This window comes from Xiphophorus couchianus, chromosome 20 (genome assembly GCF_001444195.1).
Source record: "Xiphophorus couchianus chromosome 20, X_couchianus-1.0, whole genome shotgun sequence".
Taxonomy (NCBI): Eukaryota; Metazoa; Chordata; class Actinopteri; order Cyprinodontiformes; family Poeciliidae; genus Xiphophorus; species Xiphophorus couchianus.
This window is the reverse complement of record NC_040247.1, coordinates 19,261,650-19,287,999: the sequence shown is the minus strand read 5'-3', so window position 1 is coordinate 19,287,999 and position 26,350 is coordinate 19,261,650. Positions and strand designations below refer to the sequence as shown.

The following is a 26,350-nucleotide window of genomic DNA, read 5'->3' as shown; positions in this document are numbered from 1 at the left end:
TCAGGTGCTCACTTTTATCCAATGAAGGTTGTTTTAAAAGCTACATTTAACAACATGTGAGTGTCTGTATGTTGACATCAATTATCTGCTAATATTTACTCCTGTTGAAGAGCAAAATGGACTGCCAACTCAGTGACTTTCTTGCTACATTTAGCGACATTTCAGACAGACAAAAGAAATTCATAGCAGCCAAAATCAAAATCGGCAGGTCAGGCTTTTTAAAGATCGGTAATCAGAGATCGGCCAGAAAACTGCAATCGGTGCAGCTCTACATGACATTATTTGATTACATAAATTTCTCTTAAACGTAACTCCATAGCTAAAAATGTAATTCTCCTCTGAAAATGTGTATTGGTACTGGACTGATTCTGAGCCTTCAAATGATGTTAACAGAAGTTTCACATAACTTAGAAGTTCATGTAAAATAATCTTTGTTTTAGCCACAAAATGATTTTGCTCAGCAGCAAACAACAAATCCCCAACTACAGCATCGATGTAGCAGCCATGTAGCCTGACGTAAAAACATTTTGCTAGACAATGTCAAACATTGAGAAGTTTTAATTATTCTCATCAAACACGGCGTTTTGAAGCCAAAATACCTCAGAAATATACAGAGCCAACAGTGAGAATCAACTCATTTAAAGTTTAAACTCAGCTTCACATAAATATGCTAGCATAAATGTTGGATCGTTCCAGGTCGCTATCAAGCTAACTTTCTATTAGCAGCTTTACAAATCTTTTACATTACTTACCGAGGCACATAAAACAAACCTTTATCTCGGCTTTTCTCTATTCTCCCTCTTTCTTCTCTCCCTCCCTGAAGGATAAGTCCTTTTTTTGAGACATTGTTTTGCTTACTTAACTTCTGACCGGAGCTTTGGACCTTTGGTTGCTGGGCAGCTCTACCGTGAAGCCTGCGGGGTCCTACCGCGACCACCAGGGGGCCCCAAGAGCATTTCTTTTTTCTTTTTATCATAAAATAATGATTTCTACATACATTATCAAATATATACATTATTGTAAAATGTATCAGTTCATAGTGAAATTGTGTGTTTTTGATATTATAATGACATAGAAATTATTGCTAAAAAAAAAAAAAATCAGCTCCACTCAGGGGGCCCCTTAGTGGCCCTGCGGCCCTAAGTATCTGCTTAGTTTGCTTATGCCTTAGGCCGGCCCTGAATAGAAATTATATTTAATTCAATAAACATTTGAAACCGTCTATTAAATTTAGCAGGTGTATTAATATAATGTATCTTATTGCATTATTATAACTGTAATAATCAACATTGTCTTTACACCAGCAGAAATTATTGTGGTTTAAATTAAAGCAAAATCATTTTACATAAAACCTCATTTGCAATGTTTAAGCAACAAAAAAGGGCCTTCTAGGATCATTTCAGTGATTTACGTTGGTGTGGAAATACCAGCGTATCACTGTCATTCCAATATAACTTAGAAGAGCAAAGAGGCATTGATTTAAATATTTTATAATTTGTTAGCTGCTAGAAAACGTTCATCAAAAAGGCTTTAGAGCCCAAGAAGGTGCCAGCAATGCCTTAATATAATTGGTTTGTGCATTTATGGCAGCAATGAGGTAGAGAATATGTTATCAGCCCTCGATTTAATACTTTTTAAAACCATGTTATGTTCTATAATACCAAGTGTCTTAAAGTATGTCCTCACCAATTGTCATTATTTTGCATCAGAAGCAGTTTGGAGTCGAGCGTTTTGCTGCTAGTGAGGTTGGACTCGGATCAAATCACCAGGAACTTCAAAAGCTTCAGTTGCTGTGAATATCATTCACGGCACCCAAGAGGATTCCTCCAACCAGAACCGAGCTTCGCACATCCGGGAACTGAAATTTTGCCCTCAAACTCTGATTGGAGAATATCTGAATGATTCTCAAATCTTGCCATGTTCATTTTAAAGTCTGATTAGAGTTAGTTTATGAATTAGTCTCAAAAGAAGATAAAGCACAACAAGGACTCAGTAGCACATTTTAATTCTGTTTCAGAAACAGGTTGTGATCTCCAGTCACAAGAAGACAAATTGTTGTGCAAACATGTACATAAAAATACATTAAAAATGTTTTGCAAACAAAATGGATTACATTTGCAAATGTTCCTTTAAACTTGAAAAGGCCCCTGGAGATGTTAGGAATTATCACGAAACTTTGGCAGCTCATTTGGTCCGTTTTCATATCAAGAGATGAATTTACAAAAAACTGCAAATTTTGTAATATGCAACACAATAATGAAACAAAAAAAATCTAATCGCACAAGCGGTAAGTGGAACATCAGCCAGGTATTCTGCAAAGAAAACGTTTAAAGCAGATAAAACATTTAAGCTTAAAAAAATTTTTTAAAAAACAGAAAAGTGAAAGGAAGCAGTATTAATGTAATATGAAGGCAAGGACAAAACTGGGCAACAACCAGCTGTTTGATCCCTGAGCGAAGACCAGAGCTGTACCAAGTTTTCAAGAGTTAAAATCAAACGGAGAGCCAAAACTAAAACTAATTTAAACGCTGTTCTTCATTTTTCAAAGGGCAATTGATCAAAAAAAAAGTAAAAATATTTTTTTACAAATCTAAATGAAACATAAAAAGAGCAACAAAAGATTTGATTCACAGATAGCTAGTTTTGGTTTCTGCAGGAGTAAAATCTGGTAAAGCTAAATTAGTCGACCACCTTTGAGCGAAAAGTGGGGTTTTTTTGGTTGCTGGAAGTGGATGTTTAAGCTGCTGTTACACTGTTGAGTCCTCGTCGTCTTCATCGTAGTAGCGGTTCTTCTTGATGATATCCTCGGCGCTCAGATCCTCAGCGTCGCTCCCCTCCTTGTTGTCTTCCCAGAAGCCCACATCCTGGGAGGAGTGCTTCTCCTTCCCAGCCTCCTCCTGCGCTCTCTCCTTCCGTTCCTCCTCATCTTCTGTCGGATTCTTCTCCTTCGAGGTTCTCACGCCTCCGTTTGGCGTTTGATTCATCCTCTGCTCTTCCTTTTCCTCCTGTTGGTGGTTTACTTCGGGTTTGTCTTCAGATGACTGTTTCTCCTCCAGCGATGCCCTGCAGTCCTGCACTAATTTGAGTGGGCGCCGCGGCTCCCTGGGACCCGCGGCGGCTGTGGTAGTTGGTTTCGGTTTGGCTGCGACTGTGAACATGCGGCTGCGCTCCTTCAGAGACGTGGTCCTCCTCAGGCTCTTCAGCTCGGCCTGCTCTGAGCTCTGGAAGGATGACTGGACCTCGTCCTCTGGGGGCCACTTGGCTCTCCGGGATCTGTTTGAAGGGAAGTCCTCTGAGGACGGACTCAGCGGTCCAGGGCGGTCTTCGCCAGCCGGAGGCGGCCAGGCCACCTTCAGCCGCCGCTTCTCGGCTGGCTTGTCTGCAGCCTGCAGCATCTCTCCGGAGCCGGCCCGCGGTTTTGTGCGGGTCTCCAGCAAGGCGGCCATGTCTGTGACCTTGACCTGTGGCGACGTTTCCCCACTGGGATCTGGCTGCGGCTCGGACACACTCTCAGCTGGCCGCTTCGCTTCCACTGGTTGCTCTTTGGGCTTCGGCGGTTCCTCACTTTCCTCTCCCTCGTCTCGAGGTTCCCACATCTCCTTATGAGGGCGATGGCCGAAGCCTTCGTCGTAGTTCCCTTTGGCCTTGAACAGCTGGTTGTAGTGCGGCTTGCAGTAGATCTTACCATGCAGGGAGGCGTAGTTGCACAGACTAGAGACAGAGCAGCAAAGATTTCACATGAGCACAAATCTTATAAAATTCATTTCATGTTAAGACTCCCAGAATTCCAAGAAACCCTGTTCCAGAGAGAGAAAGAAAGAAAGAAAAAATACAAGAAGCAAGGAATGAAGAAAATACAGAGGGAAGGACAAGAAATGAATCGAAAAAAGGAAAATAAGCAAGAAAATGATAGAGGTAAGAAGGAAGCAGGGAAGGACAGAAAGGGACACAGCAACAAGATTGGTAAGAAAGAAATACATTTACTCTTATTTTCTTATTTCAAACAAGTCATATGTATATGGCTGTATGTTTATGTATATATGTAAGTAATAAATGTGAATGTCATTGACAAGTTGATTCATTTTAACAATTCAATTCAAATAGGATTTTTTTTCTGTTACAGTTTGGTTATTGCTGTTATAACTAATAAAACTAGAAGTCAGTTTCTCATTCAAATGAAATCACTACATAAGACCAAAAGCAAAGTTTTCCTTTAAGTTAAACAGAAATAATAAATTCACCGAAATCAGTGGATGACTTGCTGACTGGGCATTTGGCATCTAAGCACACAAATGGAAAGTTATGTGGAAGGAAAAAGTGTGGCAGAACAGGATGAACTGCAGAATTTAAGGGATTGTGAAGCAAAGCACATTCAAGAGTCTGGACTAATCTTTTCTATTATCATACAAGAATAAATATAACAGTAGATTCAAGTGCAGCAGCTTACTTCAGCTTGGTGTTGCAGTGAGAACAGGCGAAGCAGTTTTTGTGGTAAGTGTGTTCACCAACCACCATTTTCTCCAGAGGATACACCGTTTTCTGACAGGCAGCGCATTTTGTTGTCTCTGGCAGGCGAAACTTCTGCTAAAACAAAAGCCATCCAATGCATTCATGAAGAACAAAGAGTGAATAATTGATTTTAGTAACTGGCTGTGAGATTGTCATGTTGCCCCACCCTGGCTGCTTTGAGTTGCTCAGTTCCTTCTCCTGAAAGAGAGAAAACACAGAATCAGCTCTGGCATTGCTCAAGGCCTTTTCAATGTTTCCTCTGGTTTCTGGAAAACGTTACCATTGCACTCTGCTGCCGGAGTCTGTTTGACTCTCATGGATACAGATTTTCTTAGAGCAGGCCCTTTTGGTTGATCGGTCTGGTGAAAGCACAGAGAGAAATAACAGTATTAGTGACAAGATCATCCAAGTTTGGACACTGAGAGAGAACAATGCAAACAATAAATGGAAACAAAAGCTGAACTGGTAAATCTGGTTTTATTACATCAATTCAAAAAGACGGGATGGTCAGATCAAAGTACAAGATGACCTATTGTTCTTTGATGAAAGCAGTTTATGAGTATTTCTAGTGTGCTGTGGTGGCGCAGCGGTTAAGCACAACCCACATCCGACCCCTGGCGACCTCTGCTGCATGTCTTCCCCCTTCTCTCATTACCCACCTTCCTGTCAATGCACTATCAAATAAAGGCCACTACAGACAATAAAACCTTAAAAAATGTATTCATTACTTTTCTCAATATCAATTTAATCATTTCAGTTACGATCAATTTTGTTTTCATGACGATACTATCTCAGAGAACTCTGAACTGAACAACGCTACTGCTTTACATGACAAAACTCACTTGTGACATTTACCCTCGAAGGTGAGCGCATGGTGACTGCTGTTCGTGTGTTAGCATCGCATACTTTAGGCAGTCACACAATCCGCATATCTTTTCCTACTGATGATGGCCCTTCAGCAACATACAGAGAGGCTCACTGCCTAACACTCAAAGCTGATTTTTCCCCAGCTGTTTCTGCACCACAGTTCTCTTGTCATTGCACAGAAGCTACCTGCAGGCAAGTCTGCATTCACAGCGCAGGAGAACGAAGCTGCAGTCTGGATTTCATCCTTAATTTATGTCCTTAATGATTTTATCCGCTGACGAGGTTAAGCAGATTTCATCAGGGGAACATTAACCTTGAAATCCACATATAATTTTTTTCAAACAATCAAAACATAGTAGAAATATTTCTGTTTGTTTCAACTGAGTTAAACTGTATCTTGTGCTGAACTCACAGAGAGGCCGGCGTTATGTTTAGCAACACTCAGCTCATACTTGGCCTTTTTCTCCTTCATGGACGCAGAGCGGGTCAGCGCAGAACCTGAAGCAGAGGTGGGGATCTTCATAAACTGAGGTCGATAGATGTAAAAAAAAAAACACAACAAATGCTGGTAGAAATAAATAATTTGCTTACTTTTAGGATGTTCTGAGTCTTCAGACGAAGTGCTGCGAATCGCCGACCTGCCGACCTGAAGGAGTAAAAACAGGCCAAGGTTTTAGGAGTGGAGCTAAACGTGCATGTATGAGCCAGGCCTAGTTTTCCTTCCTTAATTTGCTGAGGAGAGCACTTTAAGTATTACTCATCTCTGCCTTCACTACTCAAAAGTTTTGCAATGGTTGATAGCGAGAGACACCACCCAAACAATTTCCAGATTAAACTTAACAAAACATGTCACAGGTCATCAAGTGCTCTTTGAACGAGTTCGATTTGTTCAGCTTCCATGTCCAGAACCTGAATGTTTACATGTTTTATCCAAGTATATATATACTAACATTTGTACAATAAAGTGGTAACATTAAAACACAAAATAAAAATCAGCTACATAGTTACATTGGAAAAAGTTTTTAGCATTAATTTCTGTGTCAATAACTAAAGTTCATCACCATTTTAGTTAGTCTGTATTTAGTCACATTACAACCAAAACTTTACTTTAAGAAATGAAAATCTGAAAATTGGAGTGTGTGTTTAGCATTAACTCTACTCAAAAGTAAAGTAATATTTGGCAGCAATTGAACCTGCAAATCAATGGATCATTCGGGTTTATACATTTGTTCCGGCTCGCAATACTTTGAATTACTTTTACGTTTACTGTTGTAAAAAAAACAAAAACAAACAGAAACATACGAAAACCTTTGCCTGGTACCGTAAACAACATCCGGATGGTGTGCTGAATCCGAAAAGAGAAACAAAAGTGTTACAGGTAGCAGATGTCTGACTCTTATCTGATGATAACTGGGACAGCTGGGATCTGATAAGGCTGCCACCTGCATGCGTCTGACCTGCAGTCAAAACATCTGAAAGCGTTCATGTGTCCTTCACTACACACAACGTGGATGTGCCTGAATGCACCGCGGCTCTGACACTAATGATAGTTTCTCTCTGCACACACACACACAAAAAAAGCAAGGAGTGTGAGCCGTTTCAAACAGCCCACGTGTTACTAAGAACAGAGTGAAAAAAATGTTGTAACTTTCCTATTGATGATGTTGAGATGAATAAATGTGAATAATAGTTTCAAAGATTATGTGAGAACAGATTAAGTATAATAACACGAGAGGGAAACTGAGCAAACATGAATACAGGGATGAATTAACTAAAGAAACCCATAGAGTGAAGGAAAAACTCTAAAACTCTAAAAAAAAAAAAAAAAAAAAAAAAAAAAAAAGGTTCTTGGTTTTAAATATGTTAACAATGCCAAGATAAAGACAGCAGCTTTACTGAGGCGATCCCATGAAGACTGAGATGGGCCTTGGAAAGGAATGTCTGCATTCCTCTGTTTCAGGAGCTGAAGAGAGGGAGACTTGTTTTATTGGTCAGAGAGAAAAAAAGAGAGAGAGAGAAAAAGAGAAGGAGAGCTGCAGCGAAAGAATGGATCTGGGGAAGGTAGAGACTGGTGACTGAACTAAAGGGCCTTCAGAAATGAGTGAAACAAGTAAGTATGGACGGTTTCAAACGTCTGAAAGGACGTGAAGGGAAATGTGCCTGAGCATTTTGCACCAGGACAGCACCTCGCAAAAGAATGTTCACCTTTGACCTTTTCTTTTCTACATCTTATCAAGACACAACAAAAAGAATAAATCTGTTTTACTGGAATTTTATGTGATAGATTATCAGAAAGCTGTGCATAATTATGATGTGGAAGGAAAGTAATTTGCAATGTTAAAAACAAAAAGTGTGTTGATCCAGTGTGCTAATTAGTGAGTGCAGTCAGGCTGTGTGTCGTTTAATCTTAGTATAAACGCAGCTGTTTTGTGAAGGTCTATGAGTTTGTTTGTTTGAACAAACAGGATAATGAAGAGAGAAATACGGTGGTGGCAGCAGCATGCTATGGGATAGCTTCTGCTAAATGCAGGGCAATTCTGGGAGAAAACGTTTTAGACCTGAAGCTGGGGCAGAAGTTCACTATTCAGCAGATCCAAAGATGCTCAAAAATTAGGAAAACATGACAAAAGTGATTTGACTTGTGATGAATTGATACTTGTTAATGTCTATTTGTTGAAACATGCATAATCTGCAAATTTTTAATAACTCTACATGACACCTTACTATGTTCTAAAACACATTACTAGCATACATCAATGAATAATATGTAAATAGTTATCCAACTCTTTGTAATTTACACATCGTAATCAATATAGTTATGTAGGTATGTATTTTGCAGTAAAAGCTGACTCTAGAAAACATCAAATGCAAATGTCCAGCATATTTTAATAGCTATATAACCTAATTTCTTCACTTTGCAGATGTATCGTGTTTTGTGTTGGTTTATCACACAATTCTTGTGAAAAATAAAAGCTCCAGAAGTATGAATACTTGTGCAATACACTGTAAAAACAACAAAAAAACCCCCAAGATTGTAACCTTAACTACAAGCTAAAAACCTGAGTTATGTTGCACTCGCCATCAAGTTTAGACTTTTGCCACTTTTACAAATCAACAGGTTTACCTTTCCCGCGGCGTCTTCTCCCTTCTCAAACTTCATCTTCAGGTCGGTCAGCTGAACTTTGGGTTTTTCAAAAGTGGCGAGTGGGCTGGTGGGAGCTTCCTCCTCAATCGTCTCAGGTTTTCGCCTGTCTGTGACCTCATCCCTGTCCATCCCTCTCTGCTTGTCGCCCGCCGGGGCTGCGGATGGCTGCTGCACTGGCCTGGCTGCGCGCTGATCCCCCTTATCGGTGTGCAGGTCCTGGTTCTTGACAGGCGCGGGCTCCTCGCGGATGGCAGCGGGTCTGGTCAGGACGGAGCGTGAGCGGCGAATGCTGGAGCCACTGGGAGGCAGAACAGGAGGCTTTTTATCCTGATTTAGGTTGACTGCTTGCTCAAATTGATTCTTCAGAGAATTCAGTTTTCCAGCGCGCAGAGAGGATGGAGCACTATCAGTGGTCTGCAAGAAAAACAAGAGAGATTAACTGAATTAGAAAAAAAACATTCAGTCACAAGAACTATTTAGTTGCAGGAGAACTGATGGAGAGAGACAGCTGTAAGGCCTCGGATTAACGCAGTGGAATGAAGGAAATGCCTGATTCTGAACTTGGCTAAGTTAATAGATGAAGTGAGCAGCTGCTCAGCGCTGCTCCAGCACAGAGATGTGGCTCCTGAAGTCAGAGATGCTGGTTTATTAGCTGTGACAGGAAACTCAGCTGCTTTTCTCTTCACTTTTTTCCCTAAACCCCACAGACGACAGCTCCATTTACCACTGAAGTGTCTGCTTTTAGTGACAGGTGAGGAAAAGAAAACCCAGCAGGAGCACCACACACTTCAGCAGGCAGGAAGTTCCTCAATTGTAGAAAAGAAGTGACACATAAGCAAAGAGGATGTGGACAGGAAAATATGTACTTCTGTTAATCATAGAAAACAAAATGGACTTCAGAATGACGTTTCCTGCCCACACCTTTCCACAATTTCCACAAAAAAAACTATTTAATATGCCTTGCAATTAATTACAAGTTATTAAAGATGACAAACATGAACTGAATCCTTATGTGTAAAATAAATACATAGAAACAGTAAAGGACGCTGCGACGAGATTTCAGCAAGTGACAAAACCCAGACAAAAAAACAAAAAGCAGTGGCACAACTGCTGTCTTTGTGAAGCAAGGCCAGCCTGAATGGACAACCGGATCACGAAGAGATTGTTCCCGATTTTTTGTTTAAGCAAGTAGAAAAGAAGAAGGAACCTTTTTCAATGAGAAGAAGCAGCCAGGATTGTTGTCACTACAGCGAGACAGCAAGGAAAGTCCAGGTGGCGCGGCTGGTTTTCCTCCGCGGCTCAGGAGGCGAGAGACAGCAGAAGGTCGAGCTGTGCATGACACAGGCGGCTAGAAAAAGACCTACCAGAGAGAGCCGGTCCGGCCCCGCTCTAACGGCAGGAAAGTGAGAGACAGAGTCAGAATACCCAGGAAACCAGAGCAGGAAATGATACGCTCTGGGAAAAATTAACTCTTTGCTCCCTGGTTTTACTTCTTGTTTCCTATGATGAAGTGTTAGTGGACAAAGTTACCAAAACCTCAAATTAATGCACGACTCGCCAGAAAGATACAGAATACTCAGGTTAAAAGAATAAAAGGGATCAATTAAAGCAAGGAGCAGGGAGGAAAATTAAATGGTAAAGAAATAGTTCAGTATTTAATTAAGAGTTGCTCATTTCCTAAGCTCTACAATCTTATGACTCTACAATACCTTAGGAAATTATGTGGTTTTTTATTTGTTTTTGTCACGCCATTACCGCAAATATTTTGAGACAGACCAACACAGATCAGTGCATTGCCGTAAAAGTACCATAGAAAAAATACCTGGTTTTCAAAATGTTCTACAAAGTAAATATAAATAAGCAATAAATACAGAAAAGTGTGGTTTGCATCTTAGTCACCTTTACTCTGAGGTCCCTAAATAAAGCTGAGGAAGAGTCTCTACCATCTGTCCACAACCAGAGATTTGAATTTTGGCTCATTCGTCTTTGCAAAACAGAGAGGATCTGTGAACACCACAATACATTCTCAGTTTATTTTTGACCTGGACTTTGACTAAATCATTCAGCATGGTTTAGACAAAGTCCATGTTGATAATTGGTGTTCAATTGTTGATAAAAATCCTCTCATTGCCACAAAAGTGAGATTTTTTTTAAAGTAATGCACAAAAACTATGTTTATTGTGACTTTTTTCTATTTTAACCTGTTCAACAAAACCCAAACATGACATATCTTAATAAAATTAACTTACAAATGATTTGTGCATAATAGTTTCTTGCACATTTCTCTTATTCAATTGTTTTTCATTTCATTAATCTAGAAATATTAATAATAATAATATTATTATTATATAGGATAATGACTCTTTTTCAAAAAAGCTTGTTGTAATTGGCCACTTTTAATGAATGGCTGCACCGATGTCTGCGATTGAGGAAAAGCTGCTGGATCCTTGGGGTTCTCTTTATTATTAAACCAAACTGAAAGCCAGAAATTTGTGTTTGAGTTCAGTTACAAAAAGTTTAAATTTGTAAATGAAAGCTTACTGTAATAAAAAAAATAAAATAAAAAAACTTCCATTGTAGCTCTGGATGTATGTTTAGATTTGTTGTCCGGCTCCATGTACCCTCCCATGATAGAGCCACCACCATGTTTCCCAATATGGAAAACGTGTTGAGGACGAACTGTAGTATTAGATTCCCGTCCAACGAAGCTTCTTCCATGAAACCCAGAGAGGTAATCTGACCAGAACACCTCCCTCTACTCTCACCCCCAGTTCATAACTGCTACCTTGTGCTGATCTATCTCATAAAGTCTAATCAAGTTTGTTAAAGTTTGTGTTCAGAACTGAAAGACCAAAGGGTATGGATATTTTGAAAGACAGTGACGGTCCTTTAAAGACTGCAGGTTCAATCAAAACTTTTATCGCAACAGAAAATTTAAAAACAATCATGGATTCTGTATTTTTGGTCATTTCTGTCTCTGAGGTAACTGATCAGGGTCAGTGATGCTACCAGATCCCAGTGGCTTAAACACTTTTCAAGTTTTCATCAGGTTGAGCAGAGGCCTGATGTTAATGACCCACTGCTTTTAAATCAGCTGTTGAGCCAGGAACACATAAAACATGCAGGACGCCAGCCCTCTGGTCCTGGAATTGGAAACCTCCGCCTTAAATTATCCTCAAAAGCAGCTGCAAGTTTTCACATAATGAGTGGCAGTTATACAGAATCACAGAGACAGACAGACATGAGACGGTGTTCAAAACAGCAAAAAAAGTGATGGAAAAGGCACAAAAGTGATCTACCTTGGTAAACAAAAAGACTTTTTATAACTGGAATTAGAGCAGCCATATTTCCATATAATCTACTATACACATGCCAACATGTCTTGTGAAAAAACTTATTTTTAAAAAGAAAAAAAAAAGATTATTTGAGCTTAAACAGAAGAAGTCCTTTCAATTGATCATATTTTGTCACAACATACCCACAGACTTCAGCGTATTTTATTTTATTTAAGGACTTTGTTAGAGAAGAAGTTAAACTCTGTCAAAGGAAACTTTTGAATAAAAGTTGTTGTGATGGATTTTATTTAAGAGTATCAGAGTCAAGGAGGCTCAATACCAATAACCCCACATTGACCAATCCTAAAAAAAAAAGTGTATTTGAAAGTTGTTTAAAAGAATTCCTCAAACAGATTTTATTCTTGCTTAATGTTTTTGTCACATGTCGCCTTTACTCATTAGTAGCTTGAGAGGAGAAAGGGCAAATAGATAAGGAGAAGCAGTAAATCAAACCGAGGACAAATGTGTCAAGGACAACAGCCTCCATGTTTGGTGCATCTGTTCTCCGTCTGAACCACAGGGCAGCATGTGATATCAATTTCAAATAAAACCTACTGCATTAATTGGGAACACAGCTTGAGACAGAAGGTCAATACAGATTCACTGCAGTCACACAGCATTTGTTAGCATTTCAACAGCTAAACAAGAAACTAAACCAGGAGTCTGCAACTTGGTAATGAAGAACCAACTAACGTACTTAGATATAGATTTGATAACACATGTAGGTTTTCAGATTTGTTGATAGAATAATTGCAGTCCAGGGTGTACCCCGCCTCTCGCCCGGAACGCAGCTGGAGATAGGCACCAGCAACCCTCCCGACCCCATTAGGGACAAGGGTGAACAGAAAATGGATGGATGGATGGATGAAATAGCTCAAGTCTATGTATCTGATAGAGAGTCTGTGTAGGGAGCTGAAGTTTAGGGTGATGGCAAAGAGGCTTTCCAACCTGAAAGACTTCGAGCTCATCGCCAAAGAAAACTTATCAAAATACCAGCGGAAACACGCAGAGAGCTGCTCAGAAGTTATGAGGGTTTGATTCATGTAATAATGACAAGATTAAAAATAACTTTCAACACCCATTTAGAAACAGAAACTACTTTTATATTATCTTGTTGTCTTTTGAGATGCCTGTCTGATGTGCCTGCCAGAAACAATTTAGGGCTTAGCTGTGCATCGTTAGTTAAACTGGGTAATTTGAGGTTGTAGATCATCTTCAAAGCAGAAATAAATCTGAATATTGGCTTTGTTCTTCTGCCTTTCAAGCTTTCCTTTCTTACATTAAGCAACAAGTTGGAAAGGCCCATAAATAATTAAAAGACGAAATCATTTTATTTATGTAATGAACTAGGTAAACTAGATGGTAACACTTTATTTGAAGGCGTGTGCACAAGACTGACATGACACTGTCATAAATATGACATAACATCTGTCATGAACATGTAAGAGTCTTCATGAATGCTGTCATGAAGCGTCATTTGGAAAATTAAAACACTTTTAATGCAAAGTTGCCCTAAAAGTTGCATTAAAAGTGTAAATTTTGCATTACTTTGACAATAATGACCATTTTAATGCAAAATTCTATTAAATTTCGCATTAAAAGCGTCATTATTTACCAAATAACACTACATGACAACATTCGTAAACATTCATGAAGACTCTTTCATGTTCATGACAGTATCATGCCAGTCTTATGCACACCCCTTCAAATAAAGTTTAATTTGGGATTAATAAATTACTGCAAGTCGCAACAGAATAAAATCCAGAAATCTTATTTTTTATAACAATCTGTCTCTTGATTACATAATAAAAGATGGACTTGGTATTTGCTGGACATGTTGACAAAGACTCCCAACCCCCAACTATCTTCCCACACACACACACACACTCACACCCCTACCCACACACACACACACACACACACACCCACCCATACACACACACACCACACAAACAGATGGTCTTTCACGGCGCTCATTCAAACTAAGCTCAGACACAACATACCACACGAGTTATTCATAAATAATTCAGCTGACGCTCAACTTTAATGTAATTGTATCGGGAAGGCAAACATATGTTAAGACGTTGAAAAACAATAATTAAACTGATTCACACTAAATATTGGTTTAGATTACAGCTGGCGGTGCTTTGTGAGAATTCAGCTCCTATCATTACAGTAACATCTGAGCAGCTACCTTGGTTTATATCAGGTTTCGGCTTTACCACCCACAGCATTAAAGAAAGAAGATGCCTACAGTCCCTCCAAATAGCTGCTTGACACACAGGCTGGGAAACAGACCCTGTAATCACACTGTACAACAGTACCTTGTGTTTCCTCATGACGTTCTCTGATCCGTTTCTCATTTGATCTCAGTCCAAGTTTGTTTACCGCTCTTTCACTCTGACACAGCAGCCAAACCTGCACGTGGAGCCTCAATAAGTTTTACAAGTGGGGGATTACACTGGAGCAGGATTATGGGTTTGATAGCTTGCCTGTCGCAACAAGTAGCCAATGAGAGGTCAGCTGGGACAGACAGTGTGTTGGCATGGTGAGTCAATGCGTTTGTGTGCGTGTTCCTCATCTCCTAAAGCTCTAATTAGGTTACCACCACATGAGTGGAATGGAGGAAATCAAGAGAGACAAGCAGCACACACACAGTTTGCATAACCCCCACTCTGGAGGAAGGGGCAAAATAAATGGTAATTTACACATTAATCTGCTTGTTTGTTTAGTCTTTAAATGAAAGATCTTAATCCCTGTCTTCCAACGAAGGATTAGGTTTCTACAGTGCCTCGTAAAAACATTCACACCTCTAGAGCTTCACCCGTTGTTCCAAGAAATTAAAACTTTACTGCATTTTACTGGGGTTTTATGTCGCAGTGTTGCCCAAGTTCACTCACCAGCATATTTTTAGCTTTGCAGAGGTTTCATAACGAGCCACTCATTTAATTCAGGTGTTTTTGAGCAAGGATGCATCTAAAAGTTGTCAAGTTTTTAGATGTATATTGCTGGACTTGACCAACCGTATCCTGAACCAACAAGTTCAGGATATGCATGGTTTTCAACTTTTTTAAACAAATACAATTCTGAAATATGTGACCTCCATTTTTATTCAGCTACCTTTACACTGATGACTATAAATAAACTCTTGTACAGTCAAGAAGAGCCACTTACTTAATAGTGCCCAAACGTCAGCAAAGGGCCTGCATAGGTTCACCTTCCAGCAGGACAGAAAGACTCTGAACATGCAGCCAAAGCTCCACTGAAAGGGCATGAATCTAAGCAGCCATGTCTTAGAAAAGCCCACAGTCTAAACCTAAATCTAATTGAGAATCTTAGAAAAGATGTCCACAGATCTTCTCTATCCAATCTGACTGAGTGAGTTTGTGGCATTTTAGAAAGACAAATGGGCAAAACTGTTGGTATCCAAATTTGCAAAGATTGTAGAAACATAACTCAGAAGATTTGCAGCTGTAACTGCAGAGGATGGGGTGTTTCTACAAAATTGGGATCAGAGAGGCTGAACAGAAATGGACATAACGTTTTTCAGAAAAAAACAGTAACTTTGTGTTGGTGTTTCACATAAACGCCCAATAAAATACACTAAAGCAACAATATCTGCAGGACTGGCGGATGTGAATTATTTTGCAAAGATCTGTGAATGTTATCTTAGCACCACATAATTTTACATAAATGTCACTGTTCAATATGATCCATCTTTAAGAGGAATACTCACTCCTTTCTTTTCTGCATTGGATTTCTCAGCATTCTTCTGGTACCTGCAGGGCAAGGAAACAACGCTGACCTCTACTGACTCACAACAATGCAGAGCATACACACATTTTATGTTTTCTGATTTAAAACGTTGGGAAGCTTTAAGTTACAACGTATACAAAAAAAACCTGTTAATTTCCTTATTTTAATGTTATATGATGACATTCTGGAAACAAACACCGGTGCTTAGATACTTCAATGATTAAACAAGTTTTCCTAGCCATATAAAGGACACAGGAAAAAATACTCTTATGGATAGTTTCTACACTTTATTCTCTCACATTGACTGGAATTAATCTCAACTCCTTGGTGGAGCCAGTTCATGTACACAAAACTACATTCATGTGAGTCCAGCCTCCACCATGATAACTGTCTTAATCCGGAAATCTGCGCTATCATTTCTCCAAACAGAACCCTTCCCACTTACACAATAATATGTCATCATCTACCAAACATGTTTAAACAACCTTCCCACTTGCCCACATGGTCTTGAGTAAACTACATGGTGTTTTTGGAGGGCTATCGCTTCATCCCTTGCTCTTCAGGTTTCTCCTGGTGGGAGTGGCTTCTGGTCATTTTGCATAGTCACCATTTTATACCCAGAAAGGTTTGGTCATTACATGCTTGAGTGGTATAATGTAATTCTCTATTGTCCACTTATAATTTACAGTGAAGAAATATGGTTTTAGTTGGCAATAATCGGTCATATTTCATTTGAGTCAACAGACCCAAGCTCGGATCAGAACCACAAGAAATAGAAACAAATTTCATAAGAGCAAAAAGGTTTTAGAGGTAATATAGAATTAAGTTCAATGAAACCTTGTTAAAAGGGGGGTAATTATGTAAAATGGTGAATGCTAAAATTGGTGAGTGCTTGCAAGTTACCCAAATTCAGCATAATAGATCATGTTTGCCAATCATAGCTTTTGTGTTGGAATGGTTGGATTTGAATCCTGAAAACAATTTATTCAGGCAGCTCAAGAGATTTATACGTTACACATTCAGAGGTCTGATCATAATTTCAGATGTACCCAAAAATAAACAAAAACATTTGAGATTTTACATTTGTAAAAGCAAGAGGATATCATAAACTATTCAATCATGTTTAACATGTCCTAAAATTTACTTTAACCTCTATCTGTATTAAAGGCAGCTGCTAAAAGTAGAAATTACTACCAAACTTTGCTAAAATGTTACCCACTTGGAGAATATTTTTGCAATGCCACTGCTTTTCCCTCGCCCGCCGAGCGACAGCTCCTTGGCAGTGACTCGCAAGGACTGCGTCACCTTGGAGCCCCGAACAAATGAGCCGTTCTCCATGGCTATCAACCTGAAGCGAGAAAAAATAAAAGCCACAAATACATTCAGTAGATATTTGAACATATTTCTTAGTAATCTATTTCTACAAATATTTTTCTTTGTTTTATACCACAACCAGGAAAAGGCTTTGGGAGATAGAGAAAAATAAAACAAAAGCAGCAAACAAAAAAAATGATCTTATGTAATTATTAATGCCTCGTATTTGTTGAAGAATAATGTTAAGAAGTGTTAGGACAGGATTGTTAGAAAGCGAAATGATTCACAGTGTTTGAGGCAAACTGTGACACAATATGATCGTGAGAGTCTGGCGTTATCACGAGATAGTCTGTGATGCTATTTGATATGATGTGAAACAAATCCAAAGCAATACGCCATGTGATGCAGGGGCAACTCATACAAAACAATGCAATGTGATATGATACATGTACCTGCAAAAGCATTCATTACATCCCTTTAACTTTTTCACAATGTGTCACGTTAGAACTTGACAGACCAGCTAAATTTAAGTTGTTATTCTATTACTAATTAGGTGGATTCTGAGGAAAACTTGGTGCACTGGATTTTATTTAGGGGTTTCACTGTAAAAGAAAATGCATGTGAATCTACATAATTCATGCGCAGAATTTTTGAAAACCATAGTTTTCCTTTCACTTCATATTAATGCAGAACTTTATGTTGTTATATCACATAAAACCCGATTAAAACACTGAAGTGTCTGGTTGTAACAAAATGTTAAAAATGTCCCAAGGCACCAAATCTATGGATGTAATTTATTTTCCCCTTAAAGGAATGTCTTTTTTTATTTATTTGTCTATTTATTTATTAACCTTTAATTCACAATAAAAATGCAATAGAGGCTAAATATTTATTTTACAAAAGCATTCGAGCCAAAACTGCCGACATTTGTTTTGCACAAACAGCTGCCTTTAGAAAAGAAAGTAATCAAATACTTAAACTGTGAAACATAATATGTTACAAATATACATTAATCATATGCACAAAATAATGAAGGATAAAATCACTAAAATAAGATTCATTTGAGAGTAACACTTAGCCACCTAACATCTATGAAATAAACAAACAAAAAATAATTCATTATAAACAGGATGCTCCCTTTTTTCCCCCCCCGTATCTGTTGACAGTTGGTTCATCTTTCTGGCACTCTGTCATCAAGATTGCAGTTTCTACTGAAATGGAAAAACTAGTCTGAAACCTGTTCTTGCATCAGACCGTCAGGCACCCATATGGAAGAGTCCAGCACGGTGTGTGCCGGGCTTGTTTTCTGTCTACGATTATTCATTTGCAAGTTTATAACATAAAACTTCCCTAACAAAACGGCTGAATGCACATATTTGTGCTCATTCAGTCGTGTATGCAAACAGACAAGTCAACGTGTTCGAACTTGTACTGCAGATCCGGTTGCATGAATGCAAAGAGGGAAAACACAAACTGAAAGCAGCAGAGTAGGTATATTCACACAACAAGTGGCCGGCTCAGAGGCGACACAGTTTCACAGAAGATGAGTGTGAACCCAAAATTACGCTTTCGCTTAATTATCCTTTGACTAAGCTTTTGTTTTTAGATCTGGTTTATTTGTCAAATGATGAACCTTTGAGCAATTTCTTCATGGACAGACGGGTTAAAAGAAAACAAAGAGGATATCTTACAAACCTTAAACCTACTGTAGCTTGCAAAAGTTTTCACACCGCCTGATATATTTCAGTTTATCAAATTACAAACAACCTTCAATTTATTTTATAGGGATTTTATGTGATGAACCAACACAAAGAGGAGAACAGTTAACCAGAAGAAAAAGAAACTTAGTTTACAAAAACGTTTTTAATAATCTGAGGAGTGTGGGATACATTTATTTTAAATTAGCCACTTCTTTACTCTAATATCCCAAAATAAAACCCAACCAACCAAATGTCTTCACAGGTCACCTAATTAATAAATAAAGTCCACCACTGTATAAATTTCAGGTAAATACACATCATCTCCGCTGTAAAACATGGTGCTGGAGTAACACTGTGGGGATGATTATTGGTAAAAAATTAGTCAATTATGACAATAATTGCCGCTATAAATAGGATAATCAGACTGGAAGGGGATGCAAAAGACTTGAGACTGAGGCAGAGATTCACCTTCTAGCAGGACAACAACCTTGAGCCTACAACCGGAGCTGTAATGTAATAGTTTCAAAGCATCTTCATGTCTCATAATGGTCTAGTCAAAGTCACAACTAAAGTCCACCTTAGAATCTTCCTGTAACATCTGACTGAGCTTGAGCTATTTTGGCAAGAAAATAAACAGCTATATATATATATATATATATATATATATATATATATATATATATATATATATATATATGTATATGCAGAGCTGGTGACATCATATTCCAAAACACTGGAATGGGAAATGGACAGAACTTATGTAGCGTCTTTCATACTGACCACTCAAAGCATTTTACACTACAGCCACATTCAACCACTAAAGTACATATATACTAACACTCACAACCATGAACACATTTCTAGTTGAAACACAGATCTGAGTGTCCTTCACTGAAAATGTATTCGTGCCATCAAAGATGCTCAAATTCACACCTGAGCTGTTAATACCTTAAAGGTTTGATTTATTTACTTAGCAGTTTGTCTATTTACACCTAGAATGCTAATAAAAATAAATATATTGATGTTTGTGGCTTCAACATGTATATAAAATGTTAGCAGGGCCTCGTAAATCACTGCCATCTACAGAGTATTACTTTAACAATCACTTCAGCTGTGGTCATGTTCACCGTGGCACACCTAGAGGATTACATCATCACTCTGATGCTGACTACTTTCAGGACTTTGAACTGAACTTTAACCCTCATTTAAAAATAGTCAATAAAAAGTCCTTCTTTTACTTTACACCAAATTTGATCTATTTATTTGTGTTTACTTCAATCTACTCTATAGATAAAGTTTTGATTTCTATATTAAGTTCGACAAATATGAACAAGACATAAATAATAGTGGTACACAATCCAACATATAATCACAAACGAGCATTACAATGTTATGTTTACGTTCCTTAAGGCGACTTATTACTGACACAAACTTTAGATCTGAAGGCAGGGTGGCTCATTTCGTCATCCTGTATGTTGCCTGATACCAATACTAAGCCAGAACACTGGATCGGGTTCTTTTTGTTGTCATTCAACTGTTCATCTGTTTGCTTCAGGTCTTGCTTTAAGCCTGGAGTCATTTTCTTCATGCAAAGGAGGAGACACACCCTGGAGAAGTCACCTATTCGACTTAAATCTTAAAAAGCCTAAGGATTTAGAAGCAATGAATGAGACGAGGTAAATATGCGTCCGACCTGTCCTTCCAGATACTCATGGAGTGAATTATTAGTGCAGATCCTTTGTTTTCTCCACGTTAATAGAAAGCAGTTAGGAGTAAGATAGGGTCATGCTTTTAAGGCATGCAAAAGCAGCCTTAATCTTTTGATTTAAAAAAAAAATAAATTAAGCAAATTAAGACTTAAAACTGATGCAAAGCTGTGGTTTACATACAAGGTCTTAGACACTCTGATCATTGAGACCAAGGCCAGAAAAACTTGTCTTAAGCAGCTGAATGCAGGGTGGCTACCTGAGCAGATAGCCTTACTAATTAACAAGCTAATAACTGTTTGTTTTACACTATGAAGAGCAGAGCAGCAGAAAGGCATACAACTCTGTGCGATGAGTGCTTGAAAACTAATTTTAGCTACAATTTGATAGCATTCTATTATTATTATTATTATTATTTATCTTTTGCTTAAAGTGATACTTTAGATTTTTGGAAGTGTGGCATCTTTGTATTACCTGTAACAGAAAGATGCCATATCACAAAATAATTAAATCGTCAGAGAGGTAGAAGACTAACAGACACACCCACTGTGGCAGATTTTATCAATTTGAATGAACTAAAACTGGATCTGTATATTTCCATAAAATACCACCCTATTTTCTTATGATACCTTTATTAACTTTGTTTTCGTTTACATCCACAGTGACCATCTGCTGCCATGAGACTCTGTACAACTGGGTAATTATTATGATAGCCTTAAAAATATAAGTTCAAAATACTTGGAATACATTAGGCAACAATTACTGTGCTCCAAACAGTCCTTTGTGATATGAGTACTAATCACACTGATTTTAAAATGGTTGCCTTCCTACTTCAAGTAAAAGAAATTAGATAAGATTATGCATTCGTCTTAAAAAAAAAAATTAAATACTGTACTACCAAGAACCTGGTTTATTTTTACTTGGGGTTATCGTACCAGCAGAATATAAAACTGTCCCAATTACATGGATCCTAGATCTGTTGTTACTTCCTTAATTCTTATACGCATCATTTATTCGTAGTATTAGTTCTCTTTTATTATTATGTAACATTATTATTCATTGTTTGTTCTGGTAAACTAGTGTGCTCCTGTAACATGCTGTCTTTGTCTGTTGTATTCAGTTTACAGCACTGTTTCCATTTCTAGTAATCACCACTCCTTTTGTCAGATCCTCCTGGTCCCAGTTCTACTAATGCTCCTTGTCTTCTCTTGTGAGTTTTGGGGATTTTCTAGTTGCCCGTGCAACTGCATCACTGTATAGATGGTCAATGATATTTCATTTTTAAAAATCCCTGGTGCAGTTAACTCTGGCTGCTCCAGGTAATAAAAGCCATCTCAATCACTTTGGAGATTATTTTTGTTACCAGGAGTCATAAAAATCCTTTCAGTGTCACCATATCAGCTCCAGATCACAAGACCAGAGCTTTCTTCATTTTCATTTTCCAAAACTCCACAAAGGTGAGCAGCATTTTTCCAGCCAAAAGCTCACAATAGGAGTATTGACTGAGTCAGTGGCATCATATGTTGTGAAAGCGTCCACAGCGGTCGCCCTGTTTCGGCAGGGGAATGAGACACAAGCAAAGGCTTGACTAGATGACAGCCTACATAATCCTGTAAACTCTTCAGGATTTTATAATTAAACAAAATCATATATGTTCTCAACGCTCTTGATTTCTACACTGCTGACATAACACCCTCAAAGGTTTTTGCAATGACTACAAGCTACAACATTTGGATACTTACTAAGTCAGAGAAAAGGAGGAGTCCTCCTTGCTTAATGCATAATTGATCTATTATTAATTAATACAAAAGCCTCAGTCAGGTGTTCAGGAGAGCATGAGTGACTCTGAACTACAGAGTCATTACTAAAGTATGCAATAAAGAGGAATAACTTGAAGACAGGCAGCCCAGCTCTGAGGCCAGCATGTCATCTGAAAAACTTTAATTATAGGTCTAGCTTTCATGGTGGCTAGGAGATAAAAGGGTAAAATAGGCTGTAGCCTTTCGATGACGCAGATCGAGAACACAGTCGTTTTAACTTCAAGGAAAGTCTTGAGTAAACAGAAACACACAAGCTGCTCTCACAACGCACACACGTGTATTTATTAAACTTCCCATCAATGTTAGCAATATACGAACTCAAATCTTTCAAACATACCTCTTTGCTTGTGGATAAGAGCGGCGTTAGTTGTTTAGTGAATGTTCCCCCCGTCCTAACATGTACCTGCTCCTACCTGCGGGAACTTCCGTTCAGCCAAAGCTTGTGAGAAAACCTGCCAGACACCTGACACTGGCTGCTGGAGCCGCGACACCGCCCGGAGTGGACCGCTCGGAGGAGGAGCGAGCGCAAAGGTGAGTGGAAGAGGCAGATCACGTGACTTGCTGCACCAATGACCTGAGGCGTAACGTTACGCTTACCTGGGAGGTTTTTGTATGTGTGTGCGCAGGCTAAAATTCCCGAGAACAGGTGGCTTTTGCTCACTTCTCAATGTTAAAAGTCAGGAGACAGTCTGAGGGTGATAAGAAAAACATGGAGGCAGCAACCGTCTCCATGGCAGGGGGAGGCAGCTGGACGGGAGCGTGGGAAGGGGGTGGGGGAGATGTCGGTGGGGGAGTGACAAAAATGAACAATGCACGCTAAGCCAGTGAGTGAACTACGCCTTTTATTTGGATCCCTAAACCAGCGAGAGCACTTCCATTCAGTTTTATTATTATTATTTGTTTATCAGAAAATTATAAATTTCTTCACATTACATGCATTTCGCAAAACTTACATAGCTTCTCCAAAAAAAAAAAAAAATACATAAAATAAGCATAAATCACCATATAGACATAACAGAAAAGAATAAATAAATAAATAAATAAATAAATAAATAAAGGGAGGAGCATTGGGGAGCTAAAAGGTAATAGCTGTTGCTTATCTTTTTAGCTTAGTCACATGTTATGCTTTTGGATGTCAAGAATGAAAATGTTCATTTATCTCAGTTTGATTCAAAGAGAGTCACTCATATTGTATAGATCAATAACACACTGATATAGTTCAAGCCTGTATTTCTGTTGGATATTTATGACCGACAGATAATAAAACAAAAAGCCAACCTCAAATTCCCTTTCTCGGAAAATTTCAATATCATATAACTTCTTCTTATACAACACAGATTAGAAAGGGATTTTTTAAATACAGAAAATTTGGCCTACTATACTTTTACAGTATTTAATACGTCCTTATACTCCCCAGGCAGTAGAACGTAATATGGAGGAGATCAACCTGTGGCTCTACTGAGCTTTTTAGGAAGCTCAGGTTTAGTCATCTGCATTGTTGATTCTGGTGATTATTATCTTCCTAATGTGTTTAACTAGCTTTAGTTTGCTGGTCAATCAAGCACAGTGATAAAAAAAAAAAAAGCTTAGTAATTATGTGTGTGAGTGCCAAGTTCTGTTGGGAAATCAAATCAGCATCTCCATAAAGTGTGTTGTAAGATTTGCTTGTCAGTAGCTGCACAGGCTTTGATCTGTTAGGGTTACAGCTCATGAGTTGAGCTGTAGTACAGGCCTTTTATCTCCCCAAACTATTGAATGGATTTTGCTTCACAATTCTGTTGAGGATTTAGTTATCCCAGCTGATTATACTTATTTTTCTACTATGGCTTTTCCTTCCACTCAACTTTCCATTATTATTCTTGCCTACAGGACTCTGTTTGCAGCCAACTTCTTTGACAATGAGCTTTTGTGTCCTAGCCTCCCTGCAGAAAGTTCTTAATGACTTTCTGCAGACCACTGTACAAATTGTGTAAACCATACATTTCTATTAGAAATCCATTTTATCAGTACAATATTTGGATTTTACATGTAATAATCAAAGAAAAAAAAATATGTGCAGCTATCTAATTCAAAAACACTATCCAAAACTTTATTAATTATTATTTAATTATTACAATATCATGTTAACTGTATCACTACAATGTCAAGTCTCACAATTTTACTTCAAAACGTGTTGTGTTAAATGCACATATCATGATTCTTCGATATGGTTTCTGTGGTGACAGGAGGGTGATATGATATAATCTGGAGTCCTGCATAAGGACAAATGAACCCTTAGTCAACACTGATGTAACTGAAAACACTGTAAAACAAATATATTTTTGGCTTTTCCTTGTCATCAAATACAGCAAAGGCACATCCAAAAGACACCAGCATTTTTGGGTGGGGAGTAAAGGATGGAGTTAGTTAGATGTTTGCATGGTATTTGCCTTCTAAATAAGAAGAGATTACTTTGAACGAAGAAATGTTCTCACTTGGTTGAACCTCTTTGAACAACGTCCAGTGGTTGTTTCTGAATTGGACTAATTACACATGCAGCAGCTTTTAATGCAAACTGCAACACATCTAATTTATGTTTTTGAATTTATTAGAAGAACTGAACACAGACTTCCTTTCTCAAAGAAGCCTCTTGTTGCATGCTCTCAAACAAACAAATAAAAGCAGCTTAATGTGGCACAATAATGCTGGGAATGTTCAATGGCGGTTTCACAGGTAATGTTGGATTTACTACATTTGCTTGGGAAAATATACACCAGAAACCCTACACCAGCAAAACACTTCGTTTGAATTATCCTCCATTTTTGCAAGAGAATTTGTCATCAATATAATTTTCTGATGCTTAAGATTTTTTGATGACCAAAAAACAGCAAAAAGAAAAAAGAAGCAAAAATCAAAAGAAGAGTAAAACCTTTGACTCAACCTTTGTCTAAAACATATTCAATTCAATGGCTATTTTAGAGTTACATGAAAATTATTTTATAATCCAACTCCTACTCTAATATTTTTTTTCTACCAGCAATGCAAGAAATCATGGAAGCTTGTAATAAAAGTCAGTAAGAATTATTTCTCTCCATTAACAGGCAATTTAGTTTAGCTTATATAAAAAATATAAGTTAATAAGCAGACAGGTGAAGCTAATCTCAGCACTGTTTCTAAGCTGTCAGTGAAAATGTGGATAAGCAGCTCGTGATCTTCTGCTCGTGATGAAACCAATTAAACATCAGATTTCCTAGCACTGCCCCGTCACACATCATCCCTTCTCTCTCTCTTCTGATAAAAGTACAATTGGCATTTTATTTGGAAATCAAAGTCACGGAGTCTGGAGAGAGAGGGCTGAGGCACAAGATCCAAGATGTTTTCAGTCCAATGTGTTTTATTGAGCATATACGTCTACCAGGAAGTTATAGAAACTTCATGCGTTCCTCTTCTGACAAGTTGCATAACGAGGCTGGTTTCCTTTCCCAGTAGGAGTTGAAACATCCCCACACTGCCAAAGACTGTGTGGTATGGTAGCTGCACAGCATTGGAGAGGAAACAACTGACACGGGTGGTGAGAACAGCACAAGGCATTGTGGGATGCCCCCTCCCAGACCTGGACTCCATTTACACAGACCGGGTCAAGAAGAGAGCTGGATCCATAGCGATGGATTCCAGCCACCCGGGCCACAGACTGTTTGTGCCGCTGCCATCAGGCAAGCGGTTCAGGAATATACGGACTACAACAAATAGACTGAGAAACAGTTTCTTCCCCACAGCCGTCAGAGCCATTACTCCCTGCCGCCCCCCCCTCCCACACATATCATAACCTCGCAGTCACACATACATATCCCCCACCCCCACACAGCCATATTGTTCTGCACTTTGCACTGTCACATCATCTGTACTTTGCCATAATTGGATCTGCTGCTACTTCTTTGGTGTGGTTGAGTGCCTTTAGTTAATTTAGTTGTATATATTGTTATTATTATTATTGTGTGTTTGCTTATTTATACTGTATATATTTGACCTTTTGCACGGGAGCTGCAATGGAAATTTCGTTGAATTCTGTTCAATGACAATAAATGCTATCTATCTATCTATCTATCTATCTATCTATCTATCTATCTATCTATCTATCTATCTATCTATCTATCTATCTATCTATCTATCTATCTATCTATCTATCTATCTATCTATCTATCTATCTATCTATCTATCT

The 26,350-nt window shown here is 38.4% G+C and overlaps 1 protein-coding gene across 4 annotated transcripts; it reads right to left on the bottom strand.

Annotated features, from left to right (window-relative positions):
- Positions 1 to 1,988: 1,988 nt before the first annotated feature.
- Positions 1,989 to 22,666, bottom strand: LOC114135855 (LIM domain and actin-binding protein 1-like). 4 transcript variants are annotated; one of them, XM_028003507.1, is made up of 10 exons: positions 22,490 to 22,666; positions 16,832 to 16,960; positions 15,593 to 15,635; positions 8,501 to 8,935; positions 5,968 to 6,022; positions 5,789 to 5,874; positions 4,790 to 4,868; positions 4,676 to 4,707; positions 4,448 to 4,584; positions 1,989 to 3,711 (listed from the first exon to the last, which is right to left on the bottom strand). In XM_028003507.1, the coding sequence occupies exons 2-10, from the start codon at positions 16,948 to 16,950 to the stop codon at positions 2,748 to 2,750; spliced, it is 1,950 nt and encodes a 649-aa protein (XP_027859308.1). In that variant the 5' UTR covers positions 16,951 to 16,960; positions 22,490 to 22,666; the 3' UTR covers positions 1,989 to 2,747. The 4 variants fall into 4 exon arrangements, with proteins under 4 accessions (XP_027859308.1, XP_027859311.1, XP_027859310.1 ...); XM_028003510.1 differs by having other exon boundaries at positions 4,448 to 4,581; positions 22,490 to 22,665; XM_028003509.1 differs by having other exon boundaries at positions 22,556 to 22,659.
- Positions 22,667 to 26,350: the final 3,684 nt, after the last annotated feature.